Source organism: Triticum aestivum, chromosome 2D, assembly GCF_018294505.1.
Source record: "Triticum aestivum cultivar Chinese Spring chromosome 2D, IWGSC CS RefSeq v2.1, whole genome shotgun sequence".
Taxonomy (NCBI): domain Eukaryota; kingdom Viridiplantae; phylum Streptophyta; class Magnoliopsida; order Poales; family Poaceae; genus Triticum; species Triticum aestivum.
The window spans coordinates 274,899,052-274,918,225 of record NC_057799.1 but is presented as its reverse complement, the minus strand read 5'-3'; the positions used below and the strand labels follow the sequence as shown (position 1 = coordinate 274,918,225).

At 54.4% G+C, this 19,174-nt stretch overlaps 1 protein-coding gene across 1 annotated transcript in view; it reads left to right on the top strand.

Moving 5' to 3' along the window:
- The window catches only part of LOC123052752 (calcium-dependent lipid-binding protein), a 34,705-nt gene that overhangs the window by 2,540 nt on the left and 12,991 nt on the right, over window positions 1-19,174 (top strand). The window contains exons 4-8 of the mRNA XM_044476086.1: window positions 436-556; window positions 3,849-3,967; window positions 4,055-4,153; window positions 4,875-4,955; window positions 5,036-5,118. Coding sequence (XP_044332021.1) covers window positions 436-556; window positions 3,849-3,967; window positions 4,055-4,153; window positions 4,875-4,955; window positions 5,036-5,118 — 503 coding nt within the window. The remainder of the gene's footprint in view (window positions 1-435; window positions 557-3,848; window positions 3,968-4,054; window positions 4,154-4,874; window positions 4,956-5,035; window positions 5,119-19,174) is intronic.

Here is a 19,174-nt window from a genome sequence, read left to right as displayed (position 1 = left end):
AGATTTACCGAGTGTAACAAAATGATTTTGGCATTTAGAGTATCCCTTCTTTATTCAATCTTTGCATCCTAGACTTGATGATCACGGTCATGAACATAGCGCCTTCTATGCTATTAAGAGCCTATTAAATGTTGTTTGGAGATTCAACTTTGGTGCTGGTCACACCAATTATCATATTTGTATGTATGGATACTATGTCAAAATAATATACTTCAAATTATTTATAGTTTCCACAAAGTGAAATGGTGTCCTAAGCCGTTTCCTTCTGGCCACTGGTAAATAGCATGAATGTGTTGATCAAGACGAATGGTTGTATTCTTTGTTTTAATACAACCCCGTATTCCTGTGCACCTAAGGTTTTTTTCTGTTTTTTATTCTACAGTAATGTCTATATGCCATGTGTGTACTACTAACTATGTTTCTCTTTTGGTTTAGGCTGCAACTGCAGTTGTTAAGGAATCTGTTGAACCCCTGCTAGATGATTATCGACCTCCAGGAATAAAATCTCTGAAGTTCAACAAATTCTCTCTTGGAAATGTCTCGCCAAAGATCGAAGGTCTCATTTTTTGTTTTTCGGATTCTCTAGTATCTAGAATGCACCGATACAGATACGTGTATAAATATCGGGCCGATACAGATACGTAAATTTACCATTTTGGAAAAGCGCCAATTCGGGGATATGTTTTACTATTTTCTTAATTCTCCAAAAAAGTGTATAGAAGCTAGGAACAACAACTGATTTCTCTATAACTGTAACATGGCTCCACAATGGTGCCCTTAGGTTGTAGGTTGAGTAGAAGGATCCATCTGGAGGGGAGGATTAGAGGAGATGAGATCATGAGGGGAGAAAGGAGAAAAGGAAGTGAGCTTATCTACGATTGTCAGCTGAACGGCTTAGTGTACATACCTTGGGAGGTTGTGCCGACCTCAATTGTTGAGCTAGGGGCTAACGCCCATCGGGGAGATGCGCGAGTCGGTGTTGCATCGGTTGCTGCTGCTGGGGTGCGGTCACCACTGTTGCCACATAAGTTGTCGTTGTCAGTCTTTTTCTTAAGGTGGTTTCGGTGCTGGAGTTCCGGTCGCTGTTGTAGTCGCTAATGGCGCCATACTCATAGTTGGCGTAGAGAGCTGTTTGTGGTGCCGACTAGCCGGTGTGGAGGAGCTGTGTCTCTCGTAGCAGGAGGAGCGACCTGGTTTGCATGAAGGTAGGGAAGGGAACCTAAACGGTGACAAGGGTCGAGACGTCAGCAAAGCGTGAGTTGAGGCCACATAGGTAGTCCAGCACGAGCATCTGGTCGGTCATGGGTTGCCTGACGTCTAGAAGTGTTTCATAGAACGACTTAAGGAGATGACACTAGGCGGTGATGGTGAGGTTGCCTTGGGTGAGAACACACAACTCCGCCTCGACTTAGAAGGCGTGGGTTATCTGGTTTATTTAGGAAGAGGTTGTGGATGAGCGTCTATGCCTCATGGGCGGTTATGCCTCATGGGCGGTTGGTTCTCCACCATGATGATGTCGAAGACATCCTCGATGATGGGGCCATACAACCTTGGAGAAGTTCGGCAGCCAGGGTGTCATCATAGACATGACTGGTGAGCTCGTACTTGCCGAAAAGGACGTTGATGAGCATGCTCCACTTCGAGAAGTGGAGGCCTCAAGGTAGAGGATGTCGGGGACATTGACGGCGAGTGAGGCCGACGATGTAGCCGGGACCATGGCGGAGGAGAGTGCCGCGGTCGTTGCATAGAGCCGAGCGAGCGAGGACAGCACACCCATGGTAAATGAGGTGTTCATGGTTTTTGTTTTTGAAAAGGAGGATAACCCCTAGCCTCTGCATCGAGCGATGCACACAACCATCTTTATTGTATTATTCAACAGAGTTTGACAAAATAAATACATGGATCAACCCAAAACCACCTTCCTGGGGATCAAAGTCGCTACACCTACTAGTTTGATGATGTGCCCTTACCACGCACCATCTAATCTGGTGGCCTCACCAAGCCGCCCCACGACGAGTAGAGATCACGAACCGTTCTAGCAGACCCTCAGCGTGCACCGTATGCGCACGCTCCATCTTCTGCCGTCCCAATTTCTAGAGAGATCAATGCATTAACCTTGCCAGGCGCAACTGCCGTCGACGCCACCACGACACCAAACAACGCCACGACCTTGCGCGCGTCCATCAACACACGTCCATCGTCGAGACCCCGCTGCGCCAGGCCGCCGGGACCCGCGTCACTGACGCGGTAGATGCCACACCGCACCACCTCCTGATCCAGATTGCCACCAACGCCAACCCAATGGTGTCCACCAGCAACCTATCTCCCAAGGCGGCGCCTTCAAGAAGAGAACGACTCCGAAGGCGCCGTCACTGCCCGCCGCAGTTAGGGCTTTCACCTGAGAGACAAATGATGGGATGGAGGTAGTAGCAGAACTGACGAACATCTCCATGGAGAAAAAACAGCGCCCTTGGGTGTGCCCGCCGCCGCGGCTGACCAGTGCCGGTGAGGGATTTCTCATCCCCACATCCAGCAACATTCGCATCGAGGACCGGCAAGTGTTGCGACCTAGATCCATACGAAGCACACCAGAGCAGGGGAAGGAATGGAGGTGTCCTGATCTAGATCAGGCACCACCCGCCGAGCCAAGCAGTGCCCCAATTGATCCAGGAGCCTACCCCCGAGCGCACAACATGCTCCCCATCGCCACCTTCCTTGGTTGCGGCCCGGCCTTGCCTCTGGCACCAGTCTCTGGCGGCGGCGAGGAACCAAAGGGAATGGGGGAGGCTAGGCTGCGGCGGCGTGAGATCCACTAGCGAGTCGGGGTGCTGCGGCGGCATGAGATCCACCCAAACGAAACGGTTTCTACATGCAGACTGAGTCGTCTGAGGTGTTCATGGTGGTCATGGGAGATTGGATCGGGAGAGGCATAGCTGGAGGTAGGACCAGTCTGTGGCCGATACCATGCAAAGGAGAAGGGATTTGGGACGTCCAGCTCTCGTATGTTTGTATAGCTTGTACAAGGTGCCTTGCAAGGCAAGAATAGTCAATCACAACAACCGAATATTAACAAAATGGGCTAGAGAGGTAAGGTGAGAGATTGCCTAACACCTATGCATGGTATATAATTTAACAGTCGTCGTAATAAGGTTTGCACCTCAAGATGGCAGCCTGCAATTCAGGCAATTCTGCGCAACTTGTACTCTTGTAGGCTACCTCTTTGCCTCAAATGATTAAACTCATAAAATATACCAACCGCATTTCTTACCTCAAACCTCTCTACAATCTCTTGAGTTCACTCTTGGCAAGATAGATGCTTGTCCCCTATCCAGTAACAAACTGCCCCCCCCCCCTTCCTTCATACTTGCTGCGCTAGGCCCTGAATCAAGAATGCTGTTCCACCCGTCTTAACTTATGGTCAGCAAAGAAAAATGTTACCTCGGTAAAAGCAATTTTAACATGGTCCCTCTTACCTCCTCTTTCCACATGGGAGGTAAGAAGGTAAGAGTTACTCAGACCCACTACTTAATGGAATCAACGGCTCAGATCTATTATATACTCTTGCCTCTCATGTGAAATGAGGATGTAAGAGGGACCATGTTAAGAAACCTTGGTATGAGATACTGGTGCATTTGGGATGTAATTTTTAGTTGTTCTTCAGTTGAGATTATTACTCTGATTCCAGCCAGTTGTGATGTTAATGACCTTATTTTTTCTTTCATGTTTATATTTATATGAGTTCACGTTCCACGTTTACTCATACCACACTAAGCTAAATTTTAATCTCGTTGCTTCTGTACTAAATAAGTATGACTGAAAGATACCATGCGTTGTTATTTGTTGTGAAGGCATCCGTATCCAAAATCTTCAGCCAGGCCAAATCATAATGGATATAGATTTCCGTTGGGGTGGTGATCCAAGCATAATCCTTGCTGTTGATGCTCGAGTTGCATCACTGCCTATTCAGGTTTTGACTGTCTCTCTGTCTTTACTGTGGTTAACCTTGTAGGAGTGAGTTCTTATTAATTATACTTTTTTGTGAACCATCTCTCAGCTCAAGGATCTCCAGGTCTTTACCGTTGTTCGGGTCGTATTTCAACTATCAGAAGAGATTCCCTGCATCTCTGCTGTTGTCGTTGCTCTCCTCGCAGAGGCATGTATCTACTACTAAGCAGTTTTTGTACGAGAAAAATATACAAAAACTGGCAATTTCTTCAGTATATTTTTACTCGTAGCTTCACACAAGAGAACATCTGATTTTGAATTGAAGATAGGAAGAAAAAGAGTATAATGTTAACTGAGATGAGTTTTCAACTTACACACTGGACAACAAAAGCAGAGTGTCTACTCTTTTATTAACTGTGGACTGCTTCGTAATTAAGATGACATAAAATTGGAATTTCTTTGAGAAGATTTATTTGCTTCATTTCCTTGCACTTATTGGTAGTAGTTTGTTTCCCCTGCAGCAATAGTCCCAGTGCTTACCTCAGAATGGATCCAAAACATAGTTTAACCTGGGAAGGCTTTAACATTTGACCCACCCTGATAAAAAAAACATTTAACCCACAAAGAGAACCTATTTCTTGCAGTATATCATGGTAGCAGTTTAGACACTGCCAGTTTTTTTATATGGCAACTTTGGTACCACCAGTCTTATGTGTTGATCCTGGTGGCATTGCCATGAGACGATTTGGTAACGCAGATTCATGCTATGAAGCTCCTGCTATAGTTGAAAGGTTTTTAGATGTAATATTTGTGTCGACAACATTTCACAAGAAAAGTTATAAATGGCATTCCTGATGCGTGGAACCTTTTGCATTATCAAAGATGCGCATTTCCTGTATAATTGTTTATTGGGTTTCTTTGTGCTTCAGCCAGAGCCTAAAATACAGTACACATTGAAGGCTGTTGGGGGTAGTCTGACTGCTATTCCAGGACTTTCTGATATGATTGATGTAAGATGACTTGATTTTTTTTGAACATTGAGATTCTACTAACAAATTATGTTAGAGCTGATTCTTCTTCGTTCAATTAGGATACTGTCAATTCAATTGTCAATGACATGCTCCAGTGGCCACACAGGCTTGTTGTTCCACTTGGCGTCAATGTTGATACAAGGTGAGTTTTCTTCATTTCACTGCTGCGAAGGTCAATGGATCCCTGCTCCCCAGCTACACTGTGTGTGCCACTGGAAAATCATATGGATGAAATTGCGACTGCAAGGTTGTGTAAAACTAACTGCTTTGCAGTGGGAGGTGACATATTTATAGGCAGGTAGTTTTGCAGTGGTATGTATCGTATGAACCTTAGTTCTGTTATGGACCATGGTTGGAGAAAGATAAGACAGAGGTGAGCCAGACAGAGACCCCTGTACCTCTGGACGAGGGAGGGATCTTAGGACAAAGATGAGACGATAGCCTGGGATGTGGAACTGTATAAATATTTGATATATTAGCTTCTAGCTATTAGCCCCCCCTCCCCCCCCTCCAGGTGACCTGGGGCTGGGGGGCAAACCCTAGATGGCAGCCGCCCCCCCCCCCTCCCCATCTCCTCTCCTTGCCGCCTCCAGAGGCAGCTTCCGGGTTAAGCCTCGCAGTTGAAGGGGGCGGAGGGTGTCAGGCTGCAAGGCATTCAGTTCTGGGTGTTCTAATCTTCAATAAGTGGACGGCTAGGATTGAAGAACGCGATAAGATCTGATGGCTCGCCCTGCTTGCATCTACCGAATCGTTATTTACCTTTACTGTATCGTTTCACCTTGTCGTCACTATTTACTTTGCTCCCTTGCCAGCTGAGCTTCTTAAACCAGCCCTCTCCTTTGTAACTGTATGCCATTTCTGAGAATTCTTTCTACCAAACACTTTACAACTAATATAGCATATACCATTTGATGCTTATACTCTCGTGCTCAAGTTACGAACCCTAGCTTTCCCCCAAGTCGACCTCGATCTAGTTATGGGGCGTGACAATTGGTATCATGAGCCTGGTCGCTCCTCGGTGGCGTAGTGTTCTGCGTGAGGCAAGTAATTTCCCACCCTCCGCACCCTCTCTTGCGGCGGTGTTGGTAGGGGTGCGGGCGGTGGTGTTGGCGGCGCTGGCGGCGGTAGACCCATTCAGCAATAGCTCATGGTGCAGGACTGGTTGCCGGAACACATCGTTTCGGTGCTAAAATCCCTGGTCCTACAGCGGGTGGTGTTGCACAGTGGTGGCGAGATTCATCGGTGCCCGAAGGGTCCAGAGCTTCAGATCGGGTTTCTGTAACCATTTGTAAAATTCCTCTGACACTCCGGGATTAGGATGGGGCGCGCGAAGATGTGTGTGGATGAAGGTGACATACCTGATTTGCTTGCTATGAACGGCGATGTGTTGCAAAATCGAGAAGACACGACATAACTTAAAGGTGACATGGAGGATCTGCGCAAGGATGTCCATGCTATCCATCTCAAGCAGGACGCCATTGCCAAAGTGGTGACGGGCGTGCAAGCCGCCATCTCTGTCCTGAATCAACAGTTGGCAACTATGGCCGATGTGCTCAAGAGTTTTGGACCGAATCGAGCCTCCCCTTCAGTGCCACCGGGTCAAAATCAGAAGGCTCCAGTGACTGAAGCTCCTCAAACATTAACCGAAGCACCGAAACAGGACACCACCACTAGGCCTCTCACTTGTCGGATTCGAGGCTCCGCAGACCCAAGATAGATTCGAACTCTAGGGTGCGTGCGAAGAACTCAACCTCCCCAGTCTGCCAACTTGTCGATCTCACGGCCTAGCTCGATGAACTGGAAGTAAATGGGACATGGCAGTTTACCCAGGTTCGGGCCACCTTGCGGTGTAAAACCCTATTCCTGCTTTGTGGTGGATTAGCCTCGAGGTGGGCTGAGGATGAACTAGTACAGTGGAAGAACAACCTCAGGAGGTGTGTTCTTGTGTTTGAGTGAGCTGGTGAGGGTGTGGATTGACTGAATCCGGATCCTCTCTATGGTGGTGGCTAGGCTATACTTATAGTGGCCTTGGTCCTCTTCCCAAATGAAGGCGGGAAGGGATCCCACAACGGCCAAATTCGAAGGGAGACAACTAGTACATTTTATCCTGACAAAAGGTAGTCTTCGCCTGCAAAGCTTCAAGTCGTGACGCCGTGGTGGGGGGAGCGGTGGAGCCATCCGGAGAGACATCACGCGAAGCTGGGTGATGATGGAGGTGATGGCGTCTCTCTCCCTGGGGCGGCTAAGCGGCCGCCAAAGCTGCAAGTAACCAGACCATTTGAACAAAGCGTCAGTAGGGCAACGAAGAAGGACATGCTGAATCACAAGTTTATTCCTAATAGTCCACAGCGTCCAGGCTAGCACCCCGATGGTCAGCCACCTAATGTGGCGCAACACGGGTGGTAATGCCTGAAGTTCGGCGAAGAGGGCGGGGAAGTTGGTGTGATCCCATCTTCCACCCACAACCTCGCGGAAACAGCTCCAGAGGAACTGCGCGGACGTACAGGATGAACTAGTACAGTGGAAGAACAACCTCAGGAGGAGTGTTCGTGTGTTTGAGTGAGCTGGTGAGGGTGCGTATAAACTGGATCCGGATGCCTCTCTATGGTGGTGGCTAGGCTATACTTATAGTGGCCTTTGTCCTCTTCCCAAATGAAGGCGGGAAGGGATCCCACAACGGCCAAATTCGAAGGGAGACAACTAGTACATCTTATCCTGACAAAAGGTAGTCTTCTCCTGCAAAGCTTCATGTCATGACGCCGTGTTGGGCTCGGCGATGACCTTCGTCCTGCCGTCCTGGCGGTCTTGGTCTTGTAGCATGGAAATGGAAACCTTTGGTTGATGCCTCGGGACTCCGCGCCTGCGCTTGCCTCTTTAGCACCAAAGAGGAAACCTGCTGTACTGCGCCCGCTGGCGCCCGCCTGGCCTTGGTCGTCATGGCTTGCGTCATCCGAACCTCACGAGGTGAGGGCTTGCATAGAAATCTCCGCTCCTCAGGAGTCAGCCTAAGGAGGCCGCTCCTTCTGGAGGTCTTGGCGTCGTCCGCCTCGCGAGGCTTGGTCCCTCGCGAGGGTCTTGTGTTGTTGGTGCTGAAGATGGGCCGTACCAGGCCGTCAATGGAGCCATGCGGTGGGCTGCAGGCAGGCAAGTGTGGGTACCCCGGTTCCCAGAACGCCGACAGTAGCCCCCGGGCCCAAGGCGCGCTCGGACTTGGCTTCGAGGCGAAGCCAAAGGGCAAGGGCGAAGCGCTGCGGGCCCCAACCGCCTGCGGCCCCGGTTGACGCGTGGCGCTTGACGGGATGTGGGCGTCTCCACCTCCCCACGCAGCCTCGGCAACCACTTGACTTGACGGCTGCCTGTTGCGAGCGCGACTCAGCCAACATTGCCCGCTGCGCCTGTCCTCTGCTTGTTCCTTCCCTGTGAGCTTGCTCCTCCCGTTCCAGATTCTGCGCCGGCGCTAATCCGCCTCCGCCGCCATGGCTCCGAGGTCGAAGAAGAGGGGAAAGACTCGCGCGCCCGCCGAATCCCCTCCGGGCTTTGAGCCCGCGCTTGGCCGGTCGTCGGTGATCAATCAGGAGGGATTGGACAAGGTTCGGCCGACCCTTGCCGCCGACTCCAATGAGTGGAAGGCGACGGTGGTTTGGCCTGCTTCGCGGGCCTAGATCGACATGACGGCCACCGAGATCCCCATTCACCTTCATGCCCTCCTGGCCGGCTTGGTCCCCTCTTTCTCTAATTTCTTCAGTGCCGTGCTCTCGCATTACAAGATCCACGCGCTGCATCTAGACCCCGGGTCCATTGTGCTCCTTGCCGCTTTTGTCTTCCTATGCGAGGCCATCGTGGGCGTCGCCCCATTGTGGCCTTGTTCCGCCATTTCTTCTTGCTTCATCTGGTCGACATCATACAATGCTCGGGATGCGTGTCGTTTCGGGCGGTGGCGGCTCCGGCTGGCTCCGGCATCGACTTCACGCTTCGTCCGGATGCGACGGGATTCCGGGAGCAGTGGGTGTATGTGAACGCCGCCACGTACAACCCCCTTCTCCAGCTTCTGCGGGGGCCGGCGGAGCCGAGCTCTGGTTGGGGGCATGCGAAGGTCGTTGACCGGCGGCTCGCCCGTGTCTGGTCCAGGTTGGCCGAGTTGAAGAAGGCGGGGGTGACGGCGCCGATGGTGGTGAGGGAGTTCGTCCGGCGGCGCATCGCCCTGCTTCAGCGCCACTCTCGCCCCATGCGGGCCTTTGCCGGCTTCAAAGACCCCATGAGGCTTCAGGTGCCCTCGCTTCCCTCCAAGACGCTGCAGACGGTGCTTTAGCTCTGACGGGCGACCCGGCGCCTGCAGCGCTCCCGGCTGACAAGTGCCTCCTGTACCAATGCTCGAACGGGGAGGCCTTCGCGAAGCAGATGCCTTGCTTCGACGCGTGGGGGCTGCGCCCAGCGAGCCTTGAGGGGCCTCGCGAGAATCCCATCATGGTGGCCCCTGTGCTTGCCGATCCTGTGGCGTGTGCCCCGGATGTGGTTGCAGGGGGGCGAATGCCGCCGGGTACTCCTGGGGCGGCCGCTGGGGAGCGGATGCCGTCAGGCACCCCCCGAGATAGTCGCCCCTGAAGTTCCGGCGAGTGCTCCTGAGGTGGTCGCTGGCGAGCTGGCGTTGCCCGGCGCTCCTGAGGCGGCTGCCGCTGAAGCTCTGGGGAGTGCTCCCGAGGTGGCGGCTGATGAGCAGGTGCGGCCCGGTGCTCCTGAGGCGGCTGCCCCCGAAGCTTCGACAAACACTCCTGAGATGGCGGTGCGCAACCCAGCCGCCAAGGGGCGTGCTCCGACCCTCGGCTCGCTTCGTCTGAACCTTGGAGCGCTCCGCAAGAGGAAAGGGCTCTGGAGCTGCAGTGGTGACGCCTACCGGCCCCTGAAACAGAGAAAGTACATAGCCATAGATGAGTAAGTGCCTTATCTTTGTGGTTCTCCGCGTGTCGCATCCTTTCCTGACCCTGGCTCCTCAGGATCCCTTCGGCTGTGGCGGCGAAACCTCCTGGGGAGCGACCTCCGGAGGCCCTTGGTCCGCTCTCGATTCCAGGCCCCTCACGAGAGTCATCCGCGCGAGGCAAGGGACCAGCCCGCGAGGCAGGGGCGCCGCTGGAGAGCCATGAGCCTGCAATCCCAGGACCCTTCCTTCGCGACTACCTCTGGGGTGCAGGGGGCGTCCCGAGAGCTCCTCCGTTGATGCTTGTTGGTAGCTGGGTTGCCCCAACATCGACGTCATCCTCGAGAGGCGAGGCTGAGATGTGTAGCGCCTCTGCCAAGGCCCGGGGATCGGTTGAAGGAGCACCGGCGTCCAGCCCCCCGCCCAAGGCGAGCGAGTCGTCCCACGCCTCTATGGCAGCCCCTGGTGAGGAGGGGCCCGGTCGTGCGCTGGAGCTCGCGCGCGGGCGCAGCTCCGTTCGCCATGATCTTTTCCAGGAGGCAATGAGCGCGTTGGGTCGGCTTGGTGGAGAGCTTGCCGACGTCGACGCCCGCCTTGAGGCGGAGGGCCTCCGCCTGGCGCGCGAGTGGCACCAGCTGAAGGTCGCCATCAACCTCGGGCATCTGCAGCATGAGCACGCCCGTGCAGACGCCGCGATATCCCTCGCAGCTTCTCGCGAGGCTTGCGCCCGCGCTCAGGAGGAAGCCAGGGCCGCCGACTGCCGTTGTGAGGCGGCCGAGGAGAGGGAGAGGGAGCTTCGGGCTTCAAACGCCGCCCTTGAGCGGCAGGTCCACCCTGGCGGCACCGCCGAACGAGGCCCCCTCCGATGAGAAGGAGGTCCAGGCACGCGAGGACGCGCTGGCGCTTGCGGTCTTTTGGAGCACAACCTGGAGCTTGAGCGACTGGAGGTGAGGGAGCACCAAGCAGCTGCGGCTGAGGATGCCGTTGCCGCTCGGGTAGCCAGGATCCAGCAGGAGGTTAACCAAAAGGTGGTGAAGATTCGCGTGGCTCTTGCTGACGAGCATTGACGGGAATCGGGGCTCCAGGAGACCCGCTTCGAACTGTAGCAGGCCGAGCTGCAGGGCAGGACCGACGCCCTCCGGGCGAAGTTGGCCGCGGCGGAGCAGCGTGAGATGGCCGCCAAGGAGGCCCTGGCCTCCACCCAAGCCGACTTGTCCTCACTCCAGCAGCAAGTCGCTGATGTCACGTCTCTTGCGGAGAAGACCACGAACGAAGCAAATCGCAGTCGAACGATGCAGCACGAGCGTTCCTCGATGCTTCAGGACCTCAGGACCAGGGCCAACCGGGCCTTAGGTGCCATCTGTGAAGAGAGCATCTCTCACCCACACGAAGACGATGAGGCCGGCCACCTCCACTTCACTCAAGTCGTGACGCGCCTGGAAGATCGGGCCACGAGGGCTCGCCAGCTTGTCGAGGAGAGAAGCCCGGGACTTCTTGGGCACGCGTTCTCGCGCGTCTTTAGCCACCTCCTTAGCCTTGACCCCGACTTCGACTTCAACGCCGCGATAGCCCCCGTGCCCACGGTCATCCAGGGCAGTCTGGCGGACTGGGTGAATGACCATGTGGACGACCTGGTGGCGGAGTTCGCTCCCGAGAACGACATGGTCGTGCTCGCAGCCGAAGGAGACAGTGCAGATGGTGATGATGAAGGCGGCGACACCGACGACAACGCATCTAGCTAGGCCTACATTTCCCTTCCTGTCCTGACCTGTATACCAAAATTTTCGGATACGGCCCTGCAGGGCGTGAAAGCATTTTTGGAGGGGGGGGGGCCCTCATAACATATGAAATGATGATATGCTTTTGAGATAGAATCTGGGACGTGCCGTCGTGAGCCTGGAGGCTCCCGACCAAAGTAACTGTTGCGACTTATCTTTGGTTCCGTAGGTCTTGAGCGGGTCCTGGTGTCGCGGAAGCACCCTTCTCCCGAGGCGGGCCCTCCGGGGGCTCGCGAGGGTTTAAGCCTCTTGAGGAGCCTGCTGGCCCGCCCAAGAGGGCCTCGCGAGGAGCCGATTGCCGGATTACGGCAAGGTGTGCGCGCGGTGATTTTGCGGCAGTCGCATGCCTGACCCCAAGGGGGCCTCGGCGCCGCTTGGGCTAGCCCGAGCGCGCTCGATGCGCGTATACCACGCCCAGCCCCCGCTCGGGGGGCGCTCGCAGGGGGGAGGGGGGGTAGCAGGCGTGAACCTTACCTTAAAACACATACCAAAAGGCAAGAAAACACCGCGAACAAAGAAAAATCCCCCCCCCCCCCGTTTTCCTTTGATAAGCACATGAAACTCCGAATCTCATTCAAAAAGATGGCAAATTGGGTTACGGAAAGAGGGCGAAAGCAAACAGCCGTGTCCGGCACCTAACTAGTCTTCTCACCAGTGCGGAGCTAAGTGCTTCCATTGGGCGTGGGCATAGTCATTGGGGGACAGTGTCGACGGCCAGCGCGGAGCATGGTGCTTCCACTTGGACGTGGGTGGGAGCCCCCGTGAGGCTCGAGGGCGCCGCTCAGGAGACTCCGGGGCGTGTACAGCCCCAACTCATTATTATGTGTGTCACGAGCGGAGATCTTCACGGGCTCCCCCGGCGCCTGCCAAGGGCCCAGCCCTGCGCCTCCCTCGACCACCGTTGGGGCGTCCGGAAACCAAGACGAGACCAAGGGGCAAGGGGGACACTAGCGGTGCCCCGGCGATCTCAGGCCCCAGCCGCTGGGGGAAGGGCTCGCCGGTGCCTTCCCCGGCGTGGGGGCCTACCTTCGTGCGGCGTGCGCCGCCGTCGTGGCGGCGCCTCGCTCCATGCAGCGCGGGGTAGGCCCTGGCGCCGGGCTCCCCCCGCGCGACTCCTAGTGCATCGCGCCCGCCTGCAGCGGGGCCATCGTCCCGAGGTCCGCGGCTGCTGTCGTGGCTTGGTTCACCTGCGGTCCATAGTTAGCGTAATCGTGCCCCTGAGATATTGGCTGTACCCGGTGACTGTTGTCGTTGAAGACGTCGGTGAAGTTCCGTGGTGGCTCGCAAAGAGCCTCGGCCTAGCGCGGCCAAGATGCCCAGGCTGGCGAGGGAAACGGGCAAGGGCTTCTTCCTGGTGCGTACAGCAAGTCCCGCGTCGTTGCTTGCCAGGCTTGGCGCCAGGCCACGGCGACCGTAGGGTGGCATCTCGGCGCGGCCCCAGGAGGGGCCGTCCGGCGTCGCCACACCCGGAAGTAAGTGTCCCGGGTAGGATGAGCGGCGTCGCGGGCCAGGTCGGTGCCGTGAGGTCCTCTGGGCCCCTCGAGGAAGGGCGCGCGGGCGTAGCGGGGGCCGGCACGTGCCCCCGGCACCGCTTGCGACGTAGGCAGGGTGCAGAAAGGTGCTGCGCCCCTGCAGGCGACATCGAGGAGCTCGGCGACCTGCTCCAGCAGGGCGTCGTGGCCGCCTTCCGCCAGCCTGCATCGCAGCAGCTCCCGCGTCACGATGAGCGTGGCTCGCGTGTTCGCCTGCTTTCGACGGGTGTGTAGTGCTGTTGCCGCGGCATAGCTCGAAGATCGCGTGGTGGCGCGGTTGCGGCGCAGCGCGGGAGCGGGCGGTGGCGGCTCGTGCCGCCCACATCCAACGATGCTGGGCGGCGTGCGGGCTGCGAGGAGCGCGGGGTGGAGGTCTTCTTGGGCGGAGGGCACCGCTCGGGCAGGCCGAGCGGCCCAGTGCTCAGCGTGAGATCGAGGAGCGTCAGCCATGAGAACGGCGGAGCGGTGGCGAGTCGACCGGAGGAAGAGAGGCTCCGACGCACCCCTACCTGGGGCGCCAAATGTCGGATTCGGGGCTCCGCAGACCCAAGATAGATTTGAACTCTGGGGTGCGTGCGAAGAACTCAACCTCCCAGTCTGCCAACTCGTCGATCTCACGGCCTAGCTCGATGAACTGGAAGTAAATGAGACACGACAGTTTACCCAGGTTCGGGCCACCTTGCGGTGTAAAACCCTACTCCTGCTTTGTGGTTGATTATCCTCGAGGTGGGCTGAGGATGAACTAGTACCGAAAAAGGCTTTCGCCCCTCTTTATAAATAAAGCAAACCATCGAGCACAAAGTCAACAAGTTACACACAAACACAACGCCACCACAGGCAAGGTCCAACAAACACGCACACGAACACTACCCAAGGTTCAGCTGTGGGCACAGCACAACAAGCCCAACAAAGAAAAGAGCACGCACAACACATAAACGGCGGTGGCGGCGGCGAGGTAGAGGATCTAATCCAGCTCTGGTGGTGGTGGGGGGAGCGGTGGAGCCATCCGGAGAGACATCACGCGAAGCTGGGTGATGATGGAGGTGATGGCGTCTCTCTCCCTGGGGCGGCTAAACGGCCGCCAAAGCTGCAAGTAACCAGACCATTTGAACAAAGCGTCAGTAGGGCGACGAAGAGGGACATGCTGAATCACAAGTTTATTCCTAATAGTCCACAGCGTCCAGGCTAGCACCCCGATGGTCAGCCACCTAATGTGGCGCAATGCGGGTGGTAATGCCTGAAGTTCGGCGAAGAGGGCGGGGAAGTTGGTGTGATCCCATCTTCCACCCACAACCTCGCGGAAACAGCTCCAGAGGAACTGCGCGGACGTACAGGATGAACTAGTACAGTGGAAGAACAACCTCAGAAGGTGTGTTCTTGTGTTTGAGTGAGCTGGTGAGGGTGCGGATAAACTGGATCCGGATGCCTCTATGGTGGTGGCTAGGCTATACTTATAGTGGCCTTTGTCCTCTTTCCAAATGAAGGCGGGAAGGGATCCCACAACGGCCAAATTCGAAGGGAGACAACTAGTACATTTTATCCTGACAAAAGGTAGTCTTCGCCTGCAAAGCTTCAAGTCGTGACGCTGTGGTGGGCTCAGCGATGACCTCCGTCCCGCCGTCCTGGCAGTCTTGGTCTTGTAGCATGGAAATGGAAACCTTTGGTTGATGCATTGGGACTCCGCGCCTGCGCTTGCCTCTTTAGCACCAAAGAGGAAACCTGCTGTACTGCGCCCGCTGGCGCCAGCCTGGCCTTGGTCGTCATGGCTTGCGTCATCCAAACCTCACGAGGTGAGGGCTTGCATAGAAATCTCCGCTCCTCAGGAGCCAGCCTAAGGAGGCCGCTCCTTCTGGAGGTCTTGGTGTTGTTCGCCTCGCGAGGCTTGGCCCCTCGCGAGGGTCTTGTGTTGTTGGTGCTGAAGATGGGCCGTACCAGGCCGTCGATGGAGCCACGCGGTGGGCCGCAGGCAGGCAAGTCTGGGTACCCCGGTTTCCAGAACGCCGACATCACTGAAGAACTTCGCAAGCGTTTGGCTATTCAACAGGAGAAAACCAAATAGTTTGCGCTTCAGATGCCTCCAAACTTAACGAATAAATCAGTGCATTGAGAATTGCCTGAGATGTATGACATCAATTGAACCAAAGAAGTGGACATTGCACCTAGTCGATCTGCTCTGCCAGTGAGTCAGGCCCGAGCGATGCAGCTCGAGCGCACGTGGTGGCTCTGGCCGTGCTAGCCTGTACGTGCAAAAGCATGTGTTTTTGTTCCACTCACCTGCCTAATCACCTTGACATGATACCTTCTGATCTGCGCAACAGTGCTTCGAGTCGGAATAAGCTCTCCACGAAAAAGATGCACATCGACGTTGTAGTTCCATTCAGACGACCGGTTCCTAATTTCATGACCTGTATATCTTGAATTTGATGCTAATGTTTGGAGGTTTTTAGACGAATTTTCGCAAAATGTTCGCATCCGGTCGACCATTTGAAATTCCCTTTGACCACTAGCTTCATCTTGCTGTTTCACACGACTTTCGTGTTGCATGTTTTATGTTTTAACGATTGTAGACGAGTAGATTTATCCTATTTGTTAGGAAATATGCAACTTGTATTCCCATGGGGCCATAGGCCAGTATATATACATGTAAAGGTGCAGGAAATATGCAGAAAACCCCTTATACAATGGGGTAAAGACAAAAGGCTACATGGCTATATATATACTACTCTAACACCCCCCCTCAAACTCCTGGTGGATGAAGAGTTTGGAGAGATAGAAGCCATGTTGTGCTCTAGTCTGGGCCTTCGTAGAGAAATCCGCCAACTGTAACTCAGAAGGCATATACTGAAGAGCAATAACCTGATCCTGCACACCAGCGCGCACATAAAAAGCATCAACACCAATATGCTTGGTGAGCTCATGCTTCACAGGGTCGCGCGCAATGCTAATAGTACCTGTACTATCAGACAATAGCAGAGTAGGTGTAGTGACAGAAACACCAAAGTCGTGAAGTAACCACCGTAACCAAGTCACCTCTGCCGTCAAGAGAGCCATAGCTCGCAACTCAGCCTCTGCACTCAAATGGGCAACTGCGGTCTGTTTCTTCGTCTTCCAGGCAATGAGAGAACCACCAAGGAAAACACAGTAAGCAGAAAGTGAACGGCGATATGAGGGATCACTACCCCACGTAGCATCTGAAAAGGCCTGAAGCTGCAATGAACTGGGGCGAGGAAAGAACAGACGGTGAGAGATCGTTCCACGAAGATATCGAAGAACACGAAGAAGGTGAATGTCGTGGACTGAAGTGGGAGCAAAGACAAACTGACTCAAAATATGGACTGGATAAGAGATATCCGGAGGAGTGACCGCTAGATAGACAAGACTCCCAACAAGATGACGATAACGCATCGGATCAGACAAGGGGTCACCATCAGTATCACGGAGGTGAACATTGAGCTCCATGGGAGTCTCAACAATGCGCTCATCAGTAAGTGCAACACGAGCAAGAAGATCCTGGATATACTTTTCCTGGGAAATAGAAAAGCCATCAGAGGTAGAAGAGACTAATATCCCAAGAAAGTACCGAAGAGGGCCAAGATCAGACATAAGAAACTCCTCACTAAGACGGGCCTTCACAAAGGCAATATACTCGGGGTCGTCACCAGTGATGATCATGTCATCGACATAGAGAAGAAGAGTCCGACCACGAGCTGAAAGGTGTACAAACAACGTTGGATCATGAGCACTCACTGAAAAACCAGCGGCAGTCACCACAGAGGCAAAATGCTCAAACCAGGCGCGAGGGGCTTGCTTAAGGCCATAGAGAGAGCGACGGAGACGACATACCATGCCATTAGGAACAAAATACCTAGGTGGGGGTTGCATGAAAACCTCCTCACGCAACTCACCATTAAGAAAGGCATTCTTAACATCAAGCTGAGACACAGACCAATGACGAACAGAGGCCACGGCAAGAAGTGTGCGAATAGTGGTCATATGGGCCACAGGAGCAAAAGTCTCATCGTAATCACTTTTCCCGACACACCTATCACTCCCGCTCAGCCCTTGTCTATCCATCGTGCTACCCCTGCTTCTCCGCCTATTATCGATTCGCCATCACCATCGCCCATGGTTTCCTCACCTCGCATGTCACCGGATTCTCCACCTTCATCCCCGGTGACTCCTTCATCTCCATCCCCTGAGTCTACTTCAGCGATTCCTCCACGTATTTTTCCATCTTTTCCTCGGTATTATACTCGTCGTTCGCGTCCTGTTGATGCGTCTACTGATGCGTCTACTGACGCGTCTACTGATGTGCCATCTTCCACCTCTCAGCCTACTTATGGCTTACGTCCTCGTCCGCTTCCGCCTGTTGATCGTCTTGATTTTCCAAGTGCTAGTGCTACTGTTCTCGAGCCGACTTCTTATCGTCAAGCTGTTGTTCATCCTGAATGGCAGTTTGCGATAGCAGAGGAGCTTGCTGCTCTTGAGCGCACTGGCACTTGGGATCTTGTTTCTCTTCCTCCCGGTGTTCGTCTAATCACTTGTAAGTGGGTCTACAAAGTTAAGACTCGCTTCGATGGATCTCTTGAACGCTACCGAAGGCGCATAATCTCCTGCTCGGTCAGGAGCTCAACTGAAGAGGTCGACGTAGATGCACCCGACAATGAAGAGCCGGAGGCGGTCAGCAGACCATGAAGTCCCACAATCTCCTGCTCGGTGAAGTACATAGCTAAAGTAAGCGACACAGTACCACTGGGAGAGGAGCGGCCACCAGGCCCACCACCACCTGTGGAAGCCGCCAGAGGAGGCGACGTAGCAGAACCAACATCATCCGTAGAGGCCGGTGAAGGAGACGAGGGCACATGCAGACAAGCCCCAAGCGCCAAAGGAAGGCGCGGGTCAATAGAGTCATATGCACCAACACAGCCGGTGGGGGCCGCGAGAGGAGCCGGTGTAGAACGATGATCACCGATGAAAGTCGCAGAAGGAGTCGATGTAGAGCGACAATCATCATGTGCGAGTCGCCACAGGGGACGATAGCACAGACGGACGAGCACCAAGCACCGAGGAAAGGCACATGTGTGAGACGGGTCAGTATAGCGAACACTGAAAACACCGTCAGGAATCACCTCAGAGTGGGCGAGAGACACCATGCCTTTTTTTTTGTACAGATCAACAGGCTGCAGCTACGAAAAGAATCCTGATGTAGTCCGGGGAACAAATCAGGCGGCAGGAATTCGGTAGCTGACGGGAGTGCTCGAGATGGGAAACTCCTGGCAGTAGCAGCACGGCTCGGGACGAGCTACCGACGCAACCAGCAGGGCTGGCGGTCGGCAGCTGACGACTGGATCCAACGCGGGCTGGAAGTGGCGGCTGGATCCGATAGGCAGCAGCAGCGATGAGGCAACCCTGACTCAGACCACGGGACAGTCGTGGACGGCTGGCAGCTGTGGAGGAGCAGCAGAAGACCATGTGTTGGGGATATGCAGCGGCAGATGGGGTGGAGCAGCAGCAGGCCACGTCCCTGGTGTATGCAGCAGCCCAGCAGGTTGGAAGGAGGAGCAGTGGCTTCGCAAGAGGCACGTGGGTGGGGAAGACAGCGACGGCCGGCCGGTGAGAGAAGGCAGCGGCGTGCAAGATGAGATTGGATCGGAGAGCACGAGTGCGAGATGAGATTGGATCGGAGAGCACGAGTTGCGCATGCGAAAAAAAACCTAGGGCTCTAAAACCATGTTAGGAAATATGCAACTTGTATTCCCATGGGGCCATAGGCCAGTATATATACATGTACAGGTGCAGGAAATATGCAGAAAACCCCTTATACAATGGGGTAAAGACAAAAGGCTACATGGCTATATATATACTATCTAACACTATTATAGCACACAATCGTGTTCATGTGGGCATGTTATGAAAACCAATGAATTTTGGCAAAATCTTTGCACCCGGTCGACTGTTTGAAATTTCCTTTGACCA